At 36.4% G+C, this 24,667-nt stretch overlaps 1 protein-coding gene across 1 annotated transcript; it reads right to left on the bottom strand.

The window, feature by feature from the left end:
• Positions 1–18,006: 18,006 nt before the first annotated feature.
• On the bottom strand, positions 18,007–19,120 carry LOC112170963 (anthranilate phosphoribosyltransferase, chloroplastic). Its single transcript, XM_024308225.2, has 4 exons — positions 18,980–19,120; positions 18,802–18,885; positions 18,271–18,459; positions 18,007–18,144 (listed from the first exon to the last, which is right to left on the bottom strand). The coding sequence occupies exons 1-4, from the start codon at positions 19,118–19,120 to the stop codon at positions 18,007–18,009; spliced, it is 552 nt and encodes a 183-aa protein (XP_024163993.2).
• Between the last annotated feature and the right edge of the window lie 5,547 nt (positions 19,121–24,667).

Below are 24,667 nucleotides of genomic sequence, written 5' to 3'. Positions count from 1 at the left end.
CATACACTTCACTCAAATAGCCGGCAATTTTGAAGCAAGCAAAAACAACTATACTAGTTTCTAGTAATCATGCATGTAATTTACAATCATGCTCACTGTATAAAATAACAAATATTTTTACCAACAACAAAATAGAATAGTTCGGCCAAGTTTCTGCAAACAGTAATACTATTTATCATAAATAGTCCAAGTGCCTGTTATGCAGTCATCCTCTATAAAAGTACATCCACTGCCATTTGCAGTTTCACGTATAGCAGAACTCAACATTGCACAAAAGAATTTTCAGAAATCCTTTTAAATGTCTAAAAACATACTCTTGATGGTAAAAAAATATCGTCATTAGTCTTGAGGAAATGTGGTTTCTTCGTTTTGTAATATAACAATTAATCAACAAGGAGAACCTCCACAATCAATTTTTCAAGACACTATGAAGGAAACCAAGAGAGATCCAAGTTTCCTTACAACTACATCATAGAAAGGAAGCTTGACATGCAAACTTTATCATGTAATTACCTCTAACAGTAGAATAAATAACCAGAAGATATATATTTTACTCATGCATATTCAAATGTACGTTGGATCGCAAGTTCCACGATGATCCTCGGTAAATACATGAAGAATTCAAATTTGCAGTGGGTAAGAACATGTCAATGATCTTATAATTTTGATTGACAATTTATTTATGTCCCAACCCCGCATATAATCATGTACAAGACAAAATTCAATGAAGTCCCAAAAATTAGTAATTTCAGCAGCCCCAGTTTCAAGAAAACAGGACCTAGATTTGGTCTTTCTTATAATGCGTTCTTGATAAGACATTACTTCCTCAGTTACCAAGCTATCAATTAGTCCATCTATTCAGTCATACACATTTGCAATCATGCTTATAAACAACATATAATACCTGAACAGAATATTCATGTGTAAAAGAAGCAATCCCTATGCAATTGCAAATACACAATGACTGTTTGCCCAGATTAAGATGATCAATTCGTACTGTTTGTCAGAAAGTGTAAAATGCAAATATGCGAGTATTGACATGAATATACTATATTAAAAGATCCATAGTCATAAGCCTTGCCAAAACAAGGACATGGCCTTATGTATGATTGATACATATATAACTCCTGCGTTCTTCAAAATAATGTAGGATTGAACTTAGGCCAAAATCTCAATCAACCAATTAGTTACTACTGTTCTCAGTAATATCAAAGGCATCAACAATCCATATATCAATATTGATACAAAACTAATGTTTATATTAAACAAGCTGCTTTAATTGCAAGATACGATTGCATCAATAACAATCAAATACACAGCATGTAAATATTTTCAATCGGTCAGAAACCAAATTAGGATACTTAGCCTTAATAATTATCTGATAAGGAGAATAAAAAAAAAAATCTAGGCTTTCACTGATATATATTCATAATGTGAAGTAATCAGTAGCATATTTTTAAAAACACATTTCATTCTTTCCATGCTAAAAAAATCATTTAGTATGTGCAAATGCAAGAAACAAAGAAACAACCGTAAGAACACACGTTCTCAATTGTGTTCTTGATCAAGGACAAATGGTTTTCCAATTGCAAATAGTCATTTGCTGATCTCAAAGATAGACTCATACCCCTGATCATTAGTTAATTCAATAAATCTATATGCACAGACACATGTTTTCCTTCATTGAGGAACCACAATCCAAAACCAAGCATGACAATAATAAACTGTGCAGAATATCTCAATATCGGCATTTTAAAGAGTATAAGACTTCAAAACAAAAGCAATATAAATTTGCTTATCTGTTCATTCCAGCTTTCTGAATTTGGGATTGCATGACGTTTCGACTCATCATCGTTGTCAGATCTCGCATAAGATTTCAATCACACTGTCCCCTTGACATTAGTTTGTTTCCGTCACAGTCCACGGGGATAGCATTGGGTTTCATCTGGTTCAACTCTATATCCAATTACAGGCTAGATCATCTACTTCTTTGGTTCGTTGTGCAGAAATAGAGTCAAACCAGTTTTTGGTTTCCTCGCATCAAAAGAAGAAATACGCATTAAAATTAAAAAGAATATATATATAATGACAAACTCGATCTGTAGTTAGTTTCCAGGCTAGGGTTCATATAAAAACCATTTTCTTGTTACTGTAAAAATGAATATCGACAATGATCTATATTTTGTGAAGGTGGCTCTGATACCACATGTAAACTTAAACAGAAAAAACTATTAAATCGCTTCACAAGGAATACAGATACAATTGTATAAAAATAAGAACAAGAAATAAATTAGAAATGGATCATGAACCTTTAAACTGAATGGTCACTCAATCCAAGCCTAAGTCTTCTGCACTGCATCTCAATATTTGGTATTCTTTGTTTGGGGCAAGAGACTGTATTACCGAGAGCATATGAGAGAGTGCAGGGACCCAAGCTTTATATAGAGAATTGGATATTCTGTAACCTCCCATAAAGGAAACAATTCAAGTCCAAATCTCTATTGTAATTGCATATCATTTTAGGTTAACTTAATAACCATGTCATATTAGATTTCTCCATAATTTACGTGGATACACCATAAATAAAATATCGGATTAAAGTCTCAAGATTCTCCAATTACTTATTCTGCGTAAATTGGTAAGTTGTTGATGACTCGATGTAAACTAATGATAAAGTCCATTTTAGTCTTACAATATTGGCCTATACGCCCTATAATATAACATCTGATGGAGATGGTTTGTCTAATGTGGTTGGAGATTTGAAAATCAAAGCAGCATGTTTCCTTGATGTCTCTGTTATAACAGAAATAGTAGATTACTGGAATAGCTCCCACCTTGAAGTATGTCAAGATGATTTTGGGCTGAAGAATGAAGCAATGAACATAATACAGGAAGGAGCTTTGAAAGAAAGAAGATTTGGCTAAATTGAAATTCATTGATATGCGGCTGTGTACATATACAGGAAGTAATTCCTATCCTCACGTTATCTACTCCTACAATTAAGCTATATTCTAGGGAAGCAATCTACAATTAAGGGATACAGATATTTACAGATTATCATAACTTAATATAGAAGATATGCTCAATCAACTTCCTAACACTCCCCCTCAAGTTGGAGGAGAGTGAATGTCCTGTACTCCCAACTTGCGAATCATAGGAGTAAAAACTTCTTTTCCCAAGGCTTTAGTCAAGACATCCGCTAATTGATGTGCTGAGCTCACAAATCTTGTAGCAACGGATCCATCCTGAATTTTATCTCTGATATAATGGCAGTCCATTTCAATATGCCTCGTTCGCTCATGAAAAACAGGGTTGGCTGCAATATGCAGCGCAGCTTTATTGTCGCAGTACAACAAGGCAGGTTCTTGATGCAACAATCCCAAATCTTTGAGCAGATATCGTAGCCAAGTTAACTCACAGCATGCTCCAGTCATAGCACGATACTCAGCTTCGGCTGAAGAGAGAGACACGGTTTTCTGGCGTTTCGACCTCCAAGAAATTAGTGAAGGTCCAAGGAAAACACAATGCGTGACTTGAGAGCAGATATAATCTTGGAACCTCACCGGCGGTCTGGTGGAGCGGCTGGAGCGACAAAGAGGGGCAGGTGGATCAGAGGAAGGAGCTGGTGGATCGTGTGAAGGGGCGGGCGGGTCAGGCGAAGGAGCTGTTGGATCGGATGGGGGCGCCGGCAAGGCCTGGGTAGGTTGGGTGATAGAAGGAGAGGGCGCGATGCTTTCTGGGAAATTAGATGATGTGGTCGTGGGATCTGGAGAAGAAGATGAGGGAATAGGGACAGAGTCAGAATGAGGTGGAATAAAGGGAGTGGGGTCGTGGATTGGTGTGGGTATGGGTCCTGAAGAGTGGGCCAACGAAGGGATAAGGGGAATGGGCTTAACAGAAGCATAAGGGTAGACTTGCTCATGAAAAACTATGTCTCTGCTAGTGAAAATTTTTTTGGTGGATAGATTCAACAATTTGTAAGCCTTTTGACCAACAGGGTAACCGATGAAAACACATGCCATAGCACGATGATCAAATTTATGAGAAGGATGGACATTTGTAGCAAAAGCCAAGCAACCGAACACACGAAGGTGGGAAAAAGTGGGTGGTTTCAAGTAAAGGCGTTCGTATGGAGTTTGGAAAGAGAGAACGGGTGTAGGTAAGCGATTGATAATGTGTACCGCGGTAAGTGCACATTCTCCCCAAAATTGAGTAGGGAGTTGAGCTTGAAATTTCAAAGCTCGTGCTACTTGTAGAATGTGGCGGTGTTTGCGTTCCACCACCCCATTCTGTTGGGGGGTGTAAACGCAAGAATGTTGGAAAAGAACACCATTATCTTTGAAAAACGAGTGGAGTGAAAGAAATTCGCCACCATTGTCACTGCGAAAGACTTTGATGTGAGATGCAAATTGAGTGGATACGTAACTAAAAAAACGCTTTAAAAGAGATTGTGTTTCATCTTTGTGCCTCATCAAAAATATCCAAGTAAAGCGTGTGTAATCATCGACAATAGTAAGGAAATAGTGTGCACCAGAAAGTGAAGGATTTTTATAACGACCCCAGATGTCACAATGAATAAGGTCAAATGGTTTTTCAGAGGAAATTGCACTAGTACCAAAAGGTAAACGATGTTGCTTTGCCAGAGGACAGATAGGGCAAGCATTATTAGACTGAACTGTAACATTCAAAAAGTTCTTAGCAATAAAACTTAAACGAGAATGGGAAACATGGCCTAAACGGTTGTGCCAGAGGTCGGTAGATGAGGTGGTGAGGTTGCACGCTGGTTGAGTGTGTGAGGATGAATGAGGGTTGTTTGTGGTTTTCTTCGTCGCTAATGCCACTAAGTAGTATAGCCCATCACGCTGCTTACCCAAACCAATCATCTTCCTCGTATCCAGATCCTGCAAAATACACCAATAAGGAAAAAAAGTCACTGAGCAATTGAGACCTCTGGTCAGACGACTAACTGACATTAAATCCACTTTGAATGTGGGCACACATAATACATCATGCAAATAATATATAGAGTTCAGCGGTAATGATCCCTTTGCAACAATGTTTGCCTTTTCTCCACTTGGTAACAATATTGGAGGTAATGAGCTATTTTTATCCTTACGCAAGAATAACTGTGGAGATGAAGAGATATGATCTGTCGCGCCGCTGTCGATGATCCAGCGGCGAGAAGAGATTTTAGACAAACCTGGTTTGGTTACTGCCGCATTTGCGTGAGAAATTGTATTTCCGTCTTTGTCCTTGAGAAGAGACAAAAGATGCTGTATTTGAGCTTCAGAAATTTCAGTTGTCACCACCGACTTTCCTTCATCTCGGCTTGAACCCTCAGAAACTTGATTGGCTGCAGGAGCATTCTTGAAACGGTTCGATTTAGAGTTAGAACCCGATCTTGCTTTTGGGTGACCCGGAGGATATCTGTTCAGTTGATAACATCTCTCAATAAAATGACCCATCTCTCCACAATAGGTGCAGTGAGGCCGCCCTCTGAAAGAACCTGAGCGACGCTTATCTTGGTCAAAACGTCGCATGTCCTGTGGATTGTTGTAGGTATGATCTGTTCTTCCAATTTCGGTTGAAGCAGTGGAATTGTTGGGCCTGTTGCTTCGTACAGCCATGGCAGCACTTGAGTTGGTCTCTGTAATCGCATTGGTGGCACTAAGAAGTCTTTGTTTTTCTTCTTGACAAACAGAGGAATAGGCTTGGCGGACTGAAGGGAGAGGATTCATCAATAGTATTTGTCCCCGAGTAGCAGTGTAAGATTCATTTATACCCATTAGAAACTGCATCAACTTTTGTCGATCTTGTTGTGCTCCACATGAACAAGATGACGCATCAGTATAGGAAGCCAACTCATCCCATAGACTCTTCATCTTGGTGTAATAGGACGAAACAGACAATTGTTCTTACCGATGATAAGCAATCTCTCGCTGTATTTCAAAGATGCGAGGAGCATTACTTTGAGAGAAGCGCTCACGAAGATCCTCCCAAACCTCACGAGCGGTGGTGTAGTAGATGACACTGTCAGAAATTTCCGAAGTAATGGAGTTGATGATCCAAGAATGAATCATATCATTGCATCGAGACCAAGTCGCATAATCATTAGGATACTTGTCTGCTGAGGGAGGTTTGATGACACCATTGACAAAGCCAAGCTTGTTCTTGGCGTTTAGGGCTATTGTCATGGCTCTCAGCCATGAGGAGTAATTATCTCCATTGAGTGGTTTGGAGACCAATACCAAACCGGGATGATCTGAATGATGAAGGTACAAGGGATTTGAGATATCAGCTTTGGGTGAATCTGATCCTTCTCCCATGATTTAGGAGATTGAAGAATGAAGTTTTGCTGCACGAGAAGGAAAAGCACAGCGGCAAGAGAGAGTCAGGATTTTACTCCTGCTCTGATACCATGAAAGAAAGAAGATTTGGCTAAATTGAAATTCATTGATATGCGGCTGTGTACATATACAGGAAGTAATTCCTATCCTCACGTTATCTACTCCTACAATTAAGCTATATTCTAGGGAAGCAATCTACAATTAAGGGATACAATCAAGGGATACAGATATTTACAGATTATCATAACTTAATATAGAAGATATGCTCAATCAACTTCCTAACAAGCTTTACATTCCATAAGAGAATTGGGGGAAATAAAAGATCTCATCTGTAAGGTAGTAAATTCCATTGAATCTCTCCTTGCTCTAAGTACAAACTTTGCAAATGGAGGAAATGTAGAAGTGGCAATCAAGGATATTAAGCTTCACCTGAAGAAGTTTTTGGATAAATTGAGGTTTTGGAAGAGAAAACAGGGGAATGCAGCTCTAGAATTTCGAAAGCAAGGCAAGCTGTTCTCGCGTGGTAACTCCAGACCTTATCATTTTTACGCTTCATGTTGTAATAAACCCCAGTTTGTGTGTTGGTTGTTTCTTTACTTCTGCTTTTAGCTAGTTTTTGGTGTTTCCTAATTAATAAACCCAAGTTGGGTGGTTTTCTTTTCCTTCTTTTCTTCCCCGACCTAGTTTGTCGGGTGTGGTAATTTGTAATCCTTTCTGTGTGTGGCCATTTTGTTTTCTCAATGAAATGTTTGGTAGCTATCTTTTTTGTCCCCCTATATATAAATTCTCATAGGTACCTCAAATAAAAGTCAGTAAAGATCAATTCTGATTGTTCTCTTAAGCATCGTCAACAGCGTATAGCAGGTTTTGTTATCGAAAATGATCAGGGTATCCCTATTCTGGCTTCTTCAAAATGTATTGGCTTTTCTGATGTTATAACTATAGAAGCTTTTGGCTTAAGAGCTGGACTTCTAGTAGAAAATAAGAATTCAATGTGTTTAGAATGCTTCAATATATTATTCACCTCCGAATAAGAGGTATATATAAAAATACAAGTGAAATCCTAATAGGAAAAGAATCTCATACAACTATACAGAGTACATAATCTACACATACAAGGAAAGTAAATATTTACAGAATATTCTATACTCCCCCTCAAGTTGGCGCATAGATGTCGATCATGCCCAACTTGTCAATTGAGTTGTCAAACATTTTCCTTGACACTCCTTTCGTAAGAACATCTGCTAATTGATCTTCTGTATACACAAAAGGGAAACGAATGATCTTCATGTCCAGGTTTTCCTTAATGAAGTGCCGATTTACCTCTACATGCTTAGTCTGGTCATGCTGAACCGGATTATGGGCAATTTCAATAGCAGACGTGCTATCACAGTGCAAGTCCATAGGATTCTTGAGTTTAAAACCCAAATCTTTCAATACATTACGAATCCATAACATCTCACAAACTCCATGTGCCATACCTCGAAACTCAGCTTCTGCACTCGACCTAGCAACAACCTTCTGTTTCTTACTGCGCCAAGTCACAAGGTTTCCTCCAACAAATGTAAAATACCCCGATGCGGACCGTCTGTCAGTCTTATCACCAACCCAGTCTGCATCCGTGTATCCCACAACTTCCAATTCCCCATTTTTTTTCAAACAACAAACCTTTTCCAGGTGTCATCTTAAGATATTTCAGAATACGATACACTGCATCCATATGCTCTTCATTGGGACAGTACATAAATTGACTAACCACACTCACAGCATAAGCAATATCAGGCCTAGTATGAGAAAGATAAATAAGCCTCCCTACTAGACGTTGGTACCTTCCTTTATCTGTTGGAACCTGATCCGGATAGATGGCAAGGTTGTGGTTCATCTCAATTGGTGTCTCAATAGGCCTGCAGTCAAGCATCCCAGTCTCAGCTAACAAATCAAGTACATACTTACGTTGGGATAAAGAAATTCCCTTCTTTGATCTTGCAACTTCAATTCCAAGAAAGTACTTCAATTGCCCAAGGTCCTTCATCTCAAATTCCTTAGAAAGATACTTCTGTAGAGCTTCCATCTCTTCTAGATCATCCCCTGTGATAATCATATCATCAACATACACTATCAGAGCGGTAATCTTCCCCTGACTACGCTTGATGAACAGGGTGTGATCCGAGTTGCTCTGTCTATACCCGAACATCCTCATAGACTTGGAGAATCTTCCAAACCAAGCTCTAGGAGACTGCTTCAAGCCATACAGGGACTTCTTCAACTTACAAACCTTGCCAGTATTGCAAGGCATATCTTTAACTCCTGGCGGCATGTCCATATACACTTCTTCCTCCAAGTGTCCATTGAGAAAAGCATTCTTCACATCAAACTGATGTAGAGACCAATCTTTAGTTGCTGCAAGTGAAATCAGAATTCGAACAGTGTTGATCTTTGCTACAGGGGCAAACGTCTCCTCATAATCAATTCCATAGCGCTGGGTGTATCCTTTGGCAACTAATCTGGCTTTGTATCTGTCAATGCTCCCATCTGCTTTAAGTTTTACTGTAAACACCCATCGACATCCAATAGTCTTCTTTCCAGCAGGCATAGTCACAATATCCCAAGTCGAGTTTTTTTGCAAGGCCTCTAGTTCTTCATTCATCGCTTGAGTCCACTTAAGATCCGCCAAAGCATCCTGTACACTACTAGGAATAGATACAGTGGATAATTGATCAACAACAAGTGCATGTGACCCAGACAACCTATGGTTAGACATATAATTAGCTATAGGATACTTAGCTTTGGCTTTGATGTCTGGCTCATATTGTTTCTTAGGAATACCCTTAGTAATCCTCTGTGATTTCCTAGAATCAATATTATCTACCCCAGATGATTTATTCGTAATTAAAGGTACCTGGGGAGGAACACTCTCTGCAGGTTCTTCAGTTGATGATGTAGAGAAGAGAAAAAACTCTGACAAATGGGAACTCTGAATTATATTTTCTTCACTGGGCATATCACGGCTGGGCTGGTCAATGGGTACTTAGTCGGCTTCCTCGAGACGCGTGCTAATTTCCTGGTGTGTAGTGACATCTGTTGGCCGGTCATGATGTCGGATGGAAGGAAGAATTAGGCCAACCCCACATCTATCCTCATAGTAGGTTGAGGACCCCACTAGGCAGTCCTTGCCGCAGACCCTACCTCTATCCTCATAGCCGGTCGAGGACCCCACTGGGCAGTCCTTACAGCAGGCCACGAGGTCGACACATCCATCCTTGCAGCAGGTTGGGGACCCTACGGTTCCACCACCAACTACTCCATCTTTTCCGTTTCCTATTGCCCCAACGTCAACATCAGTCCCTACGGGTCCACCACCAACTACGTACTCCATCTTTTCCGTTTCCTACTACTTCATCAATTTCGTTCCCAATGTCAGTAATGCCAGTTTCGTTCTCAACCGGTGTTGGAGGATTCCCAACTCCAAATTTAGAATATTCCAGAGCTTCTAATTCTTTAAATTCTTCAAATGCAAATAAATCCCGAGGATTTCCTTCACAACCTCTCTCCCCATGAAGGGAAGACTTCGAATCTCCCCCTGAATAATAAGGCTCGGATTCACGAAACGCAACATCAAGAGAGACATGCATAGTTCCAGTAAGAGGATCATAACATCGATAACCCTTCTGAAATTCAGCATAGCCAACAAACATACACTTACGGGCATGGGGATCAAGCTTGCTGTGTTGAGGCTTAGGAATATGAACATAGGCTACGCATCCAAACACACGAGGTTCCAGGTTAGGTAACGACGGAAGTGAAAGAAGCTTCTGAAGTTGCTGCTGAGGGTTTTGAAATTCAATCACCCGAGAAGGAGTACGATTAATGAGGTAGGCAGCAGACTTCACAGCCTCTCCCCAATATTCATGAGGTACATGCATGCCAAACAAAGACGCACGGACAACTTCAAGTAACTGTCGATTCTTCCTTTCTGCCAATCCATTTTGTTAAGGGGTATACCAATTCGAGGTTTGATGTCGAATTCCATGAGATTGCATAAACTCCTGCATAGGACCATTAACATATTCTTCGCCATTATCCGATTGGAAAACTCGAATAGCCTGTTTGTACTGTGTAGACACCATCTTGTGAAAATCCTTGAACATGGAACATACATCACTCTTGTTCTTCAATAGAGACACCCAAGTCATACGAGTACAATCATCAATAAAAGTCACATAATATCGAGCTCCAGAAAGAGAAGGGATCTTAGCAGGACCCCAGACATCAGAATGAATTTTCATAAACAGAATGGGACTTTTATTAAAACTAGGTGAATATGAAATTCGATGACTCTTGGCCAGTTCACATATATCACAACGAAAATCTGAATCACTAATAACTGAAAACAAATGAGGTTGTAGTTTCTTAAGATAGCTAAAAGATAGATGACCCAAACGACGATGCCACAGCCACACTGTTGCCTTAGCATTCTCTACTCCATTGACCTGATTTACTTGTCCTAACAACTGTTGCTCTCCACTTTCTGTCAGATCCAAGTAGTAGAGTTTCCCCCTTCTAACACCATAACCAAGAATCGGCCGAGTCAGAATGTCCTGAAATATACAGAAAGAGGGATAAAAGGTCACAATACATGATAGTGCTAGCCATGGCAGAGGATTCAGTAGTCGAATTTCGGAGGACCCTTGTTTGCGTTGGACAGCCATGGCAGAGGATTCAGAGGCATGTCCCATTGCCTGCCTCTCAGAATGCACTTTTCGAACATATGCATAGCTTTGCTCCAAGTCGAATTTCGGGTCTTTGCGCAGAATCTCACCACGGACTTGATCATACTCTAAATCGAGTCCACTAAGAAACATGTGAACTCGCATCCTTGCCATGGCAGTAGTTTCTTGAACAACTGCATCCACAGTGTTATTTTGAGAGGCCATACGCTGATCAATCTCCTGAAACATTCCCACCAATTCATTGTAGTAGGTAGGAAGAGTTCGGCCATTCTGTTTCGCTCCAAAGCACTTTTTGTTTAATTCAAAAATCCTGGTTTCATCAGAATCATCATAGAATGTCTTCTCAACAGCTTCCCAAACATCTTTGGCAGTTGGGAGTCGGATATACCGATTCATGAGTGATGGCTCCATAGAATCAATGAGCCAACTCTTCACTTTTTCATTGTCTGTGGCCCAAACTTCAAATTCAGCCGAGTTCTCCTCTGGTGCAGCTCTGGCCCCAGTGAGGTAGCCGACCTTTCCTTGTGCTCTAATCCTCATCTTCATAAGAGGTGCCCATATGGTATAGTTGGATTCATTCAAGGCAATGCCAGTTGGAAACGCTGAATTATCTTGAGCGGTGGTATGATAATGATTGATGATTGGAGGTATGTTGTGGAGTGCAAGAGTGGCAGCATCGTCTTCCATTGAGCAAAAAACAAACAACCTGTACGTGACCAAAAAAGGAGGTATGCAGCAAGGTTTTGTCGGCTAGTACTTAATCAAACAAGGCTTTGTCAGCAAGTACTTAATCAAAGAAGTGTGCAGCAATTCTTGTCAGCTAGTACTCAATCAAAGGAGGTGCAGCAATTTCGGTGGTGTGATGTCAGCGTGGCAGCTACCCAAGTGATGCTTTTGTGCTACAGTGTTCAAGGCTGAAATAGCCACGTGATGATTATGGCAGTTTAGAAATAACCTTCGGATGGTAAAGAAAATTGATATGATCAGATAGAAATTCGGGTTTCGGGTTTCAGAGGAACACAGTGCAGGTATTGAGCCTACTCTGATACCAAGTAGAAAATAAGAATTCAATGTGTTTAGAATGCTTCAATATTTTATTCACCTCCGAATAAGAGGTATATATAGAGATACAAGTGAAATCCTAATAGGAAAAGAATCTCCTACAACTATACAGAGTACATAATCTACACATACAAAGAAAATAAATATTTACAGAATATTCTACATTTCTTACTTTTAAATTACATGGCTACACAACGTATTGGGTTTTCTGTAGGTGACAAAGCTTTTGATTGACAACATCAATAAAAATATTTTACTCCTTAGTGCATTAAAGTCTTACTCCATGACAATTTCTAAAGAGGAGCCAACACTGAATAGTTGAGTGCACCACACGTTGCTTGCATCTATTTCGGCCCTAGAGTTGTCTTAGTATGGGAACCATTGATGTGAAACAATATTCAGGCCAATTGGTGCTCTTAGGGACGCAGAAGTGGCACCAGTTGAGTTTTCATTAGAATTGAACTTATAACTTCTACGGTGTTGATTATGTAAGATCACATAATAAATATGAACATGTCATAATCTGCATAGAGATAGAGATACAAACAAGGACTAAAAAATCGAAAAAATCGCCGAAATTTCGGCGAAAATTTCGTTTTTTTCATGTCCCGATATATCTTTCACTTATCAATTAATTTCGCACGAAATTATCGATATTTCCCGAAATTTTGGGATATTTCGCGAAATTGCTCGATATGTACGAGATTATAGAGAATATTCCTACCACTCGTCCACATACCTGCCACGTGTCCTTTATTTCTCTCCCACTTGAGGCCACGTGCTCCTTCCTTATCTCTCTCCCACTTAAACTTCAATCAAAAAGGCAATTACAGGCCAACAAGACTAGGATTCGAACCCTGCTTGGCTAAGAAACAAATAGATGACTTAGCCATCCTTGTTACACCTCCACTTGGTTTATATTTTGCGACTTATCTATATATGATATAAACTATCAACTCTGTTTTTTATGAATATAGAAATATTTAATCAATAACCAATTTTCAAAATTTATGACTATTTTAGATTTATTAGCCGTTCAAAAATTTACAACGACTTTTTAAAATTTTACTCTATATTTGAATATGCACTGTATTATGTACAAAAAATGTATATAAAGCGTAATTGAGTTTTTCAGCTATAGAAAAAAATGAGATGTTTAAAGTAAATCTTTACTTGTCAGTGATCCTACATATAATATTTCACCTTAGATTATTGTAGCTCACTATATAATAACACTTATTCAAGATTTTTTGTTTTTTTTTTTAAATATAGTAGATAATTGATTAAATAAACATATCTAAAAGTTTCATTTAAAATTTCCATGTTTTTCTTTAAATTTCCATCATTTTTCTTGATTATTTACCGAAATCGATATTTCCGTCGAAATTTCCGTTTCCGGGACCATCGATATTTCCTCGAAACTCGATATTTTGGTCCTTGGATACAAATACAAAACATTTTAAATGACTACAAATATTCATAGATAGAATGAATATCTATAGAGTCTATCTTCTTCAAGCAAAGATTCGGTAAGATAAAGTCTTCTACTATCTCCAACAGTGGTCTGTTCTATTTCTCAACGGGGCGAGAGTAGTATTGGGAGAACAGGGACCTTGACTTTTGTAGATGCCATATGATAAAATCCATACATCAAAGAGAATCTATCACTTACCATATGCACCTCATTAGTGATCAAGTCACTTCACTTCATATCCTTTTATAGCTACCAATTTAAATCATATATAATCCTTTGATTTATTTGTAAGACATCACATATAATTATCGTGTAAACTTTATTATTAGATGATATATCTAAGAGTGTTTCTATTGGGACCTCCAAATCTACTCAGTTGACCTCACTCTATTATGAATTATTAAATGACATATATAACCTCTTATAAAATGACTATTAAGGACAATAATTATACCAAAAAAATATTATATTTAATTTCTCTAGACTTTCCAATTATTCTTTACTATTTTCCTTATCTATTTTCATTTTCCAATTTCACTACATACTCATTAAAGCATTTATATATATTTAATAAGAATTAAAACTACAATCAAGATCATGTGACATAAAAATTCCTATCATCATATATGTTGAACGCATATTGGTGAGGGATAACAAAAGAAATCATTTTATGACCTGAATCCCAGTCTATTCATTATATTTACAAAAAAAAAAAGAGCTAGCAGTAAAAAAATCTAAAAAACTATTAAATAATTAATCATGAGGTACAGAAAATAGAGAAAAAAATTAAACATTAAGAAAAATTACTCTTCATTTTTTTTTTTGCACATCTACAAGAGAAAAAAAATAACAAGTAAAAAAAAAACAATTCTTTTTTATTAGAAATTAAGTTTTAAAGCCCAATACCTTGTGTTTGAGTTTCTTTTTTATTAGATAAGAGATTTATGTAATCTGATTAAGGAATGAATATGTAATTAATAGTTTGTTTGCAAATTATATGAGTGAGGTTATTTCAGGAACTTGAGTGAGGTTTAGTGAGTAAATTTAGTATTTGAAAATTTGATAGGAGGTGTAAAAAGCAATGAGGTCAAGTGAGTAAATTTGGAGGTTCCAATAGAAAAACTCTTCATCCAAGCCCTCAATCTTCAAACTGTGCTTTATCATTGCCTTTGCTAATCCCACAATTTGTTCAATCATAAAAAGTGATAAACAAATTATAGACAAAACAAATATAAATGAACATTTTAATCAGAAAAATAGAGTAGCAGCCATAGACAACAGTACAGAGACAAACAAGAAAATAAACTAGTCAAACAAGAGGAAAAACAACAGAATCTAGAAGCACTCTTTAACTCAACCACCAGACACACAGAACAACAGAACAGGAAACTAATAACATGGGACAATTAGCTCACCAAATAATATTACATGTCCATGTGCCATTATCATGCACCCTCAAAACAGACCAAAAGAATACCAGTTGTTACCTGTTTGTACCTGAAAGTCTATTTCGCGCAGAAAACTGCCATACATAACAAGTAATAACACTATGATCACTCTACACCAGCATGAACACATGACCAGTGATGTAGATGCACACAAAGAATGCAATCCCCAACATACAGCCAAGAACACTGATAAAAAAGCATAAGCGTGCCTATCCTTCACATATACTGCCAAGACTCATACTGCACAGTACTATGCATTCACAAGTGAAAGTATCTCAAAGTGTCTACACCAATCTAGAATTCTCTATAGCTTGTATAAATATATGTAACTATTCATGTAATTTGAGTCAATTCAATACAATACAATTTCTCTATCAATTTACCTTTCCAGCTCTAGCTCTGTTTCTTTAACAAGCTATTACAAACTTTAATGGCTACTTTGGAGCAGGTATTCTCTGTCCCCAGTTTATTCTGGGGACCTCTACAAAATCGGTTATATAAGGATTTTTTTTTTTAATTTTTTTTTTTAGAGTCTGTTAAGGTTACATAAGGATACAATTATTTTTGATTTGGTTGGATTTGCTCTAATCATGTAAAACGTGGGTGCTGGATGGGCAAAGAAGGAAACGAGAAATTTCTGGACAGTGAAATTATTTTGGTTTGTCAAGTCGGAAAGATTTTGCATTCTACTATGCGTCAAGTAAATACTATACCATGTTTGTGAAAGCCTCTCTTTTATGCTGTGGTGGAAGCTTCTTCATAAATATAGTAATACACTTCATGTTAATCCCTAATTCTAATCTTAATCTCTATCATAATTCTAGTCTAAGCCAAAGATCATTCAATTTCATGTTGTTTCCGATGTTTGATAATATTTTATAAATTAGTGAGTATAGAGTATTGACTAACATTTGTAACGTAACAGTTACATTGAGAGAAAATCAAATAAATTTGCATATCTTGTGTTGTATTTTGTGTGTAGTAATATTTTATAAACCAATGAGTATAGTGTATTAACTAACATTTATAACGTAACAGTTACATTGAGAAAATCAAATAAATTTACATATATTTGACTAATATTGGTAATGTAACCAGTTACTTTATTAAGATAACTAGTCTTTCTCCACACATGCTCTGCATGTGCATTCAAATTATTTTTATTTTTTTCAGAAAATAAAAAAGAAAAAATCGGAGTTAGTTAAGATAATGGGAGAGAAAAGTGGGTTGTGGATACCTTTTTTTTTAAAATAAAAATATATTTTGTAAATGTCTTAATTATCCTTCTGATTTAATTAATTCTTAAAGTTTATTAATATTTTAGGGTCATTTCTGTCAAAATCGAGATTTTTGTTAACAAACTCTCTTCTCTTAATAATAATATAGATATACGAGTAAGTTCATGAAAGAATTCGAAGAACATATAGTACTTTATTGAAATAATACACCGTGCTGGGAGATTTGGTATTCATTTATTTTGGTTTAGCACAAATAGATAGTTTTTGCCCTCGAACTCTAGAAGGCAATGGTCTTGGAAAATGCTAATCTGTCCGGACGTGTCAAGCAGCTTCACACCTAACCATAGCTCTCATCCTCCACTCTAGTGATCCCTCCCCCTTTACGAGAGTTCCTTCCAAAGTTATACTCCTTTGTTCTCTCCCTTTATTTCTTCTTAAATATTGTCTCCTTTTCTCTCTAATTTCAGTAATTTGTTATGGTCGATCTCCCTTATTTATTACTTGAATTGTTATTCGTATACTTTGAGCTAGAGTTGTTAAATCAAAGTAGCTATGGTTTTTATATAAGAAGAAACTCAATATATATTGATTGAAACTACCATTGTTTAGCTAATGAATCTTAGCTACTTATTTACTCAAGGTATTAGGGATTTCATGAGTCAATTTGTTGGTTGTCAAATCCTGTTAGGGTTCGCAAAACCGGTTGGAGACTGTTTAGTCTTGATTTCAAATTGTCTTGTAGTTTGGTGTTTGATTAATTAGGCAGAGATGCATTTAACGGCATTGTTAGTTATGAAATGATTAATTTTGTCATTTATCGCATACACAAATTCTGTTGGATACAGTTATGAAATTTTTATTTTACGTATATTTTTAAAAATTTTGTTAGTATTAGAATATGCCTTTGTTGGTTATAATGGAGATAACTCGCCATAAATTCTTACTAGGCTGGGATGCAAGAGGTTCTCAATCTATCGAATCTTGGTATTTAACTTATCAGGCGGAGATTGTTGTACTCGTTCTTTAATTGTGATACAAATAATTTTGTGATTTGTCACTAGTTTGACAATTCAGTTGGGAACAACTCGAATGTGAATTATTCTCTTATATTTAATTTATCGGTTATCATTGAGGTAGCGTATTTTGATTATAAAATTTTGTCGTTTGCCAAATTCAAATCTATCTACATGTGAATCATTCTCTTCTAATATTTTGTATATCAGTTATCATTTAGGTAACGTATTTTATTATGAAATTTTGTCATTTGCCAAATTCAAATCTATCTACACGTGAATCGTCCTCTTCTAAGATTTTGTATATCAGTTATCATTGAGGTAGCGTATTTTATTATGAAATTTTATCGTTTCTGAAATTAAATCAAAGTTGGACAAATTCTATCCGAATCAATTGATCGAATGTGATTCATCCTCTAGTAATTGATTTACGTACCATTTATCCGGTTGAGATAAAAGTATTTTTAATTATGAAATTTTGTTGTTTCTCACACCCAATCAAAATTTGACATTTTAGTTAGGGAACAGTTGCATCCCAGCCTATCAAAACGCTTCATGTATCAAGTAGAATAGGAGATATGACATACTTTCAATTATGAAATTTTGTCGTTTGTAAAATTCATATATTTTGGTGCAAACAGAGATGCTAAGAAAGAACTATGAGTTATACGATAGTAGAACGCAAACAATTGTCTTAGAATTGCCAAATAATCATAATCTCATGTAAAAGATAGAGTTTACCAAGGGGACTCATTTCGTCCAAGCCCTCCGAGTGAACAACCAATGCTCTCTTCATGCCAAAGCTTTGTAATGCTTTAGCCATCTTTAGGACCTATCCAATTAAGAAATGAATCAAATGCATATGAAAATAGTTAATTATATAGGAAAGTCCGAATTTTAACAATATGTACATTGTTTTTGTAAGGTTTAATGCATTCTAGTTCTATGGAACACTTACTAATTCTTCCTTGTATACACCAACAACAGCAAAAGGAACTCTAGCTGGATTCAACATAGGTCCCAAAATGTTGAATACAGTCTTTACTTTTAGCTTTTTCCTTACGGGACGAACGACATTCATTGCAGGATGATACTTTGGTGCCATCATAAAACCAATGCCTACTTCATTAACACATCTCGTGACCCCCTATTTAAACAAAAAACAACATAAAAAACCGCATGAGCATATGCATAAACTATTAGCATCAGAACTCTTTTGCGTTTTATTCTCACAAAGAAAAACACTAAAGTTGCACATTTTAAACTTTATATTTTGGATATTCTTGATGGAATTAGATAAGTTAAATTCCGATCTATTCATGTCAATATCTTGCAGCTATAAAACTAAACAACTATTGCAACCAATAGGATTTGAGTAGGCCTTGTTTATGGCATTCAACCGGATCTCCCTGGAGAAGAAGATGCAAACTAACTAGACTCTACTGTACCATCAATCCATCTTTTTAAAACAAATGTTAGAAGAACCAACCTCAGGGTCCAAGTCAATTATTATTCCCAAAGCTTCCAATACATCTGCACTTCCACATGCAGAGGAACTTGAACGATTACCTTGCTGAAATACAGACAATTATCTGTCCATTATTCATAGTTCAAGAAAAGAAGTTTAGCAAAAAAGCAATGCTAGTGTCAATGAAGATGGATATTACCTTTGCAACTTTTGCACCACAAGCTGCAGCAAGTATTGAAGCCCCGGTTGAAATGTTTACTGTGTTTGCTCCGTCACCACCAGTTCCAACAATGTCAACTGCATCATCCAAGCCCTCAATCTTCAAACTGTGCTTTATCATTGCCTTTGCTAATCCCACAATTTGTTCAATCATAAAAAGTGATAAACAAATTATAGACAAAACAAATATAAATGAACATTTTAATCAGAAAAATAGAGTAGCAGCCACAGACAACAGTAGATAGACAAACAAGAAAATAAACTAGTCAAACAAGAGGAAAAACAACAGAATCTAGAAGCACTCTTTAACTCAACCACCAGACACACAGAACAACAGAACAGGAAACTAATAACATGGTACAATTAGCTCACCAAATAATATTACATGTCCATGTGCCATTATCATGCACCCTCAAAACAGACCAAAAGAATACCAGTTGTTACCTGTTTGTACCTGAAAGTCTATTTCGCGCAGAAAACTGCCATACATAACAAGTAATAACACTATGATCACTCTACACCAGCATGAACACATGACCAGTGATGTAGATGCACACAAAGAATGCAATCCCCAACATACAGCCAAGAACACTGATAAAAAAGCATAAGCGTGCCTATCCTTCACATATACTGCCAAGACTCATACTGCACAGTACTATGCATTCACAAGTGAAAGTATCTCAAAGTGTCTACACCAATCTAGAATTCTCTATAGCTTGTATAAATATATGTAACTATTCATGTAATTTGAGTCAATTCAATACAATACAATTTCTCTATCAATTTACCTTTCCAGCTCTAGCTCTGTTTCTTTAACAAGCTATTACAAACTTTAATGGCTACTTTGGAGCAGGTATTCTCTGTCCCCAGTTTATTCTGGGGACCTCTACAAAATCGGTTATATAAGGATTTTTTTTTTTTAATTTTTTTTTTTAGAGTCTGTTAAGGTTACATAAGGATACAATTATTTTTGATTTGGTTGGATTTGCTCTAATCATGTAAAACGTGGGTGCTGGATGGGCAAAGAAGGAAACGAGAAATTTCTGGACAGTGAAATTATTTTGGTTTGTCAAGTCGGAAAGATTTTGCATTCTACTATGCGTCAAGTAAATACTATACCATGTTTGTGAAAGCCTCTCTTTTATGCTGTGGTGGAAGCTTCTTCATAAATATAGTAATACACTTCATGTTAATCCCTAATTCTAATCTTAATCTCTATCATAATTCTAGTCTAAGCCAAAGATCATTCAATTTCATGTTGTTTCCGATGTTTGATAATATTTTATAAATTAGTGAGTATAGAGTATTGACTAACATTTGTAACGTAACAGTTACATTGAGAGAAAATCAAATAAATTTGCATATCTTGTGTTGTATTTTGTGTGTAGTAATATTTTATAAACCAATGAGTATAGTGTATTAACTAACATTTATAACGTAACAGTTACATTGAGAAAATCAAATAAATTTACATATATTTGACTAATATTGGTAATGTAACCAGTTACTTTATTAAGATAACTAGTCTTTCTCCACACATGCTCTGCATGTGCATTCAAATTATTTTTATTTTTTCAGAAAATAAAAAAGAAAAAATCGGAGTTAGTTAAGATAATGGGAGAGAAAAGTGGGTTGTGGATACTTTTTTTTTTAAATAAAAATATATTTTGTAAATGTCTTAATTATCCTTCTGATTTAATTAATTTTGTTAGTATTAGAATATGCCTTTGTTGGTTATAATGGAGATAACTCGCCATAAATTCTTACTAGGCTGGGATGCAAGAGTTTCTCAATCTATCGAATCTTGGTATTTAACTTATCAGGCGGAGATTGTTGTACTCGTTCTTTAATTGTGATACAAATAATTTTGTGATTTGTCACTAGTTTGACAATTTAGTTGGGAACAACTCGAATGTGAATTATTCTCTTATATTTAATTTATCGGTTATCATTGAGGTAGCGTATTTTGATTATAAAATTTTGTCGTTTGCCAAATTCAAATCTATCTACATGTGAATCATCCTCTTCTAATATTTTGTATATCAGTTATCATTTAGGTAGCGTATTTTATTATGAAATTTTGTCATTTGCCAAATTCAAATCTATCTACACGTGAATCGTCCTCTTCTAAGATTTTGTATATCAGTTATCATTGAGGTAGTGTATTTTATTATGAAATTTTATCGTTTCTGAAATTAAATCAAAGTTCGACAAATTCTATCCAAATCAATTGATCGAATGTGATTCATCCTCTAGTAATTGATTTACGTACCATTTATCCGGTTGAGATAAAAGTATTTTTAATTATGAAATTTTGTTGTTTCTCACACCCAATCAAAATTTGACATTTTAGTTAGGAAACAGTTGCATCCCAGCCTATCAAAACGCTTCATGTTCAAGTAGAATAGGAGATATGGCATACTTTCAATTATGAAATTTTGTCGTTTGTAAAATTCAACTACGATTTGACTTATCACGGAGATTATTTTAAGTTTGTGGCGTTGACAATTCAATCGAGGATAACTCAAATTTAAATCTATCGAATATGAATCTTCTCTGATATTTCATTTATCCGTCATTTATATTTATTTTGAAATAGGAATTTAGAACCTAATTAAGTTGGGAGGTTCATCTCCACACTTATTATTTAAATTTATACATATCGGGGGGGGGAGACATAATACCTGTATCGTTTTACAAGAGTCATTGTAGAGCACATCCTGAAGGCAAGTAAGAGGCCCATTTAAAGTAAGATCAATACTATGGGGTAAAGTTATGGTATGTTAACATTTCTCATACATCAACTATTTTTACCACTTTAAGGACTCATGTTACCACTTTGAGGACTAATATTACTATTTTGAGGACTCATATGGTAAACTAAGAAAATTTACCACTTTAAGGACTCAAATTACCACTTTGAGGACTAATATTACTATTTTGAGGACTCATGTGGTAACTAGAAAATTTACCACTTTAAGGACTCATGTTACCACTTGGAGGACTAATATTACTATTTTGATGACTCATTTTACCACTTTTAAGGCAATTGTATGCATGTCATACGTTAACACATTGTAGAATTTTCCCAATACTATGACCCAAACTAGCAAAGTGGGTTAATTTATCTGCCACACTATTTACTTTTCTAAAAATGTGTCAAATTATAACAAACTTAAAAACATGAAAATATTCCTTCCAACCATCAATAATTCGACTCACCTCGAAATAATCATCGCCAGTATGATGCCAAACATTCGCCAACATAGAAGAATCACTTTCCAACTCGATGAACTTCCATTATTGATGGATGGCAATGAGCAAACCTGCCCTCATAGCCTCGGCCTCACAGTGCAGCGTACTACCAGCATGAGGTAGTGTTTCTCGACCATGCAACAAGAAACTGACCTATTCTTCCCCTTGGTGGGAGGACCCATTTAGTGGCCTCCCTTTTCTTTGTTCCCTTCCAGTCACCGCATTCTTAACCATAGAGTCATAGACCCAGCCTCAATTCTCATTTTCATTTTCATAAACAAAATGATTAATTCTACGTACACCACAGCCTTAAGTAAGAATCAGTCACAATCCTTGAATCCTACTACAAACCAATCCATCACTGCACCGACTATTAATTCTTACATTCAGATACCCAAACTGAACACATGAATATGCACATGAAACATGGTCGTTTTGACGATGTGGTGTTAGCTCATTGGTTAGAGCACCCACTACCTATGTACGAAGTCATGAGTTCGAGTCACCATGGGGGTAGGAGTGAAATTCTTTGATCATCTTTTAAAGAAAAAAAAATGGTTGTTTAGATGTGTCAGTTAAGCAATGAATATAAATTAGCTAACCCCAGAAGTACGTAATCATCAATGCTTGATACATAGGTTAAGCAATTTCATAGATCCCTAAGCTCCCATATGCACAAGGGCGGATCTAGGTATAAGGGTGGGAGGACTCAAGCCCTCCGAAGACTTTTGGGTTAAAAAATTTATGATATATACTTTTTGTTTGTATGTATGTTTGTTTGACGAAGCCCACCCGAACTCCTGAATTATCAAAGTCAAACTCCTCTCTAGCTCTCTCATTCTCTCCATCCATCACAAACTCTCATTCTTCGTCTTCCCAAAAATGCCTAAATTTCAAACTAAATTCAATCGATGAACATTTGAACTCTCCGCTCTTGTATTCCCACACTTGTGCATAATTGTACTAAGAAATTTTTTTTATACTTCGCCCAAAAAGACGCATGAATACGTAGCCCATCCCATTTTCAAATCCTAGATCCACCACTGCTTATACATGTACAAGATAGATCCCTCCGCATGATTGCATCAATGATATTGAATTAATTCCGTAAAAGGTATAATGTATGAAAGAGAGATGATATTTTTTGATAGGATATATGATTCTTCTTTTCATCAACGTACGTAATAATTATGTTGAATAATTTTTCTTGTTCCAGAAGAGTGAGAAGACATCCCAAACCCTACTTCTGGAGTTCTGGTTCTGAATCAGTCATTCAGTCCGATGTCAAGTAGTGGAGTATCCCGTCTAACGAAAAATTGTGTTCAACAACTACAAATTGTTCTGGGCTTTGATTTCCATAACTACTTCTGGTAACCTTTTTTTTTTTTAGAAGGAACTACTTCTAGTAAATTGAAAGCCCATTCGGGAACTAAACATAAAGAAAAACAAAATCCATTTTGCCAAAATTGACAATTCCCTTTTGGGTCACTTTCACCATTTGGGGCCAAGCCGGCCCTGTGTGGGAAAGTGGGGAACAACCAAAATTGCAAACAATGCCATTTTTAGAAAGCAGGCCATTACTGTTTTTACCTGGTCCTCACCAAATTTTCTATAGACATCGTTGACTCTTCATAAATACCCCAGATTCACATTTCCAAAACTGGAAGGCTAACCAAGAACCAGGAGAATATTTACCATATATTCCACTTATCAATTCTCAGAAAGGACCAGGCACTAGTTCACTTAATCGATCTGCTGGTATAAATTCATGTGATCTGTTTCCGCTTGATAACATATTCGTTTTCGATTTTTATTTCTGAACAAGCATAGAAAACGAAAACGAAAACGCAATCAAGAGAGATGATAGATAAGGTGGAGAAATGTATGCTGGCACATCCAAAGAGGTTTTGCAGAAATCACATATCAACCTCTTAAAGAATAGCAGCTAATTAAAGCACTCATATAAAAAGGCACTCAATTTTTCAGTCAATCTGTGCAAACCATGGCCGCTCTGCCCATCAAATTGGTGCTTGCGGATGGAAGATATTTGCACGTAGAAAAAAACAATATCAGAAAGAACAGAAAGAAAAAACAGAACCATAAACAATGTTCTGATAAGAAAGAAAAGCTGGAAATGGAAACATGGAGGAGGAAGAAGAATGAGAGAGGCTGTGAAATGAAGGCATCGATCGCTTTGGTATTTATAATGGAGGATCTGAGATCTTCTTCTTCTTCTTCTTCTTCTTCTTCTTCTTCTTCTAGGGTTTTGGGCAGCGGGCAGGTTGGTGCATACAAGGAAGGGTGGTTTCGGGCAGCGTAGTCGGAGCTGCCCTGAGATTAAAGAACGTTTAATGTGCAAGTTACATGTCGGGGCTGGCCGGTCTAGCTTATCTCTTCGTATGACGTGTATCCA

The sequence above is a fragment of the Rosa chinensis genome, chromosome 6, assembly GCF_002994745.2.
Source record: "Rosa chinensis cultivar Old Blush chromosome 6, RchiOBHm-V2, whole genome shotgun sequence".
Classification (NCBI taxonomy): Eukaryota; Viridiplantae; Streptophyta; class Magnoliopsida; order Rosales; family Rosaceae; genus Rosa; species Rosa chinensis.
The sequence above is the reverse complement of the archived record's forward strand: the minus strand, read 5'-3'. Positions and strand labels throughout refer to the sequence as shown.

What these genes read in the sequence shown, in the direction of transcription:
- LOC112170963 (XM_024308225.2), bottom strand. Translation starts at nt 19,120, where the DNA reads ATGATAAAGCACAGTTTGAAGATTGAGGGCTTGGATGATGCAGTTGAC. An exon ending in TAATTGACTTGGACCCTGAG is followed by an intron (nt 18,460 to 18,801) that starts GTTGGTTCTTCT and finishes TTGTTTAAATAG; the next exon opens with GGGGTCACGAGATGTGTTAA. An exon ending in GTGTATACAAGGAAGAATTA is followed by an intron (nt 18,145 to 18,270) that starts GTAAGTGTTCCA and finishes TTAATTGGATAG; the next exon opens with GTCCTAAAGATGGCTAAAGC.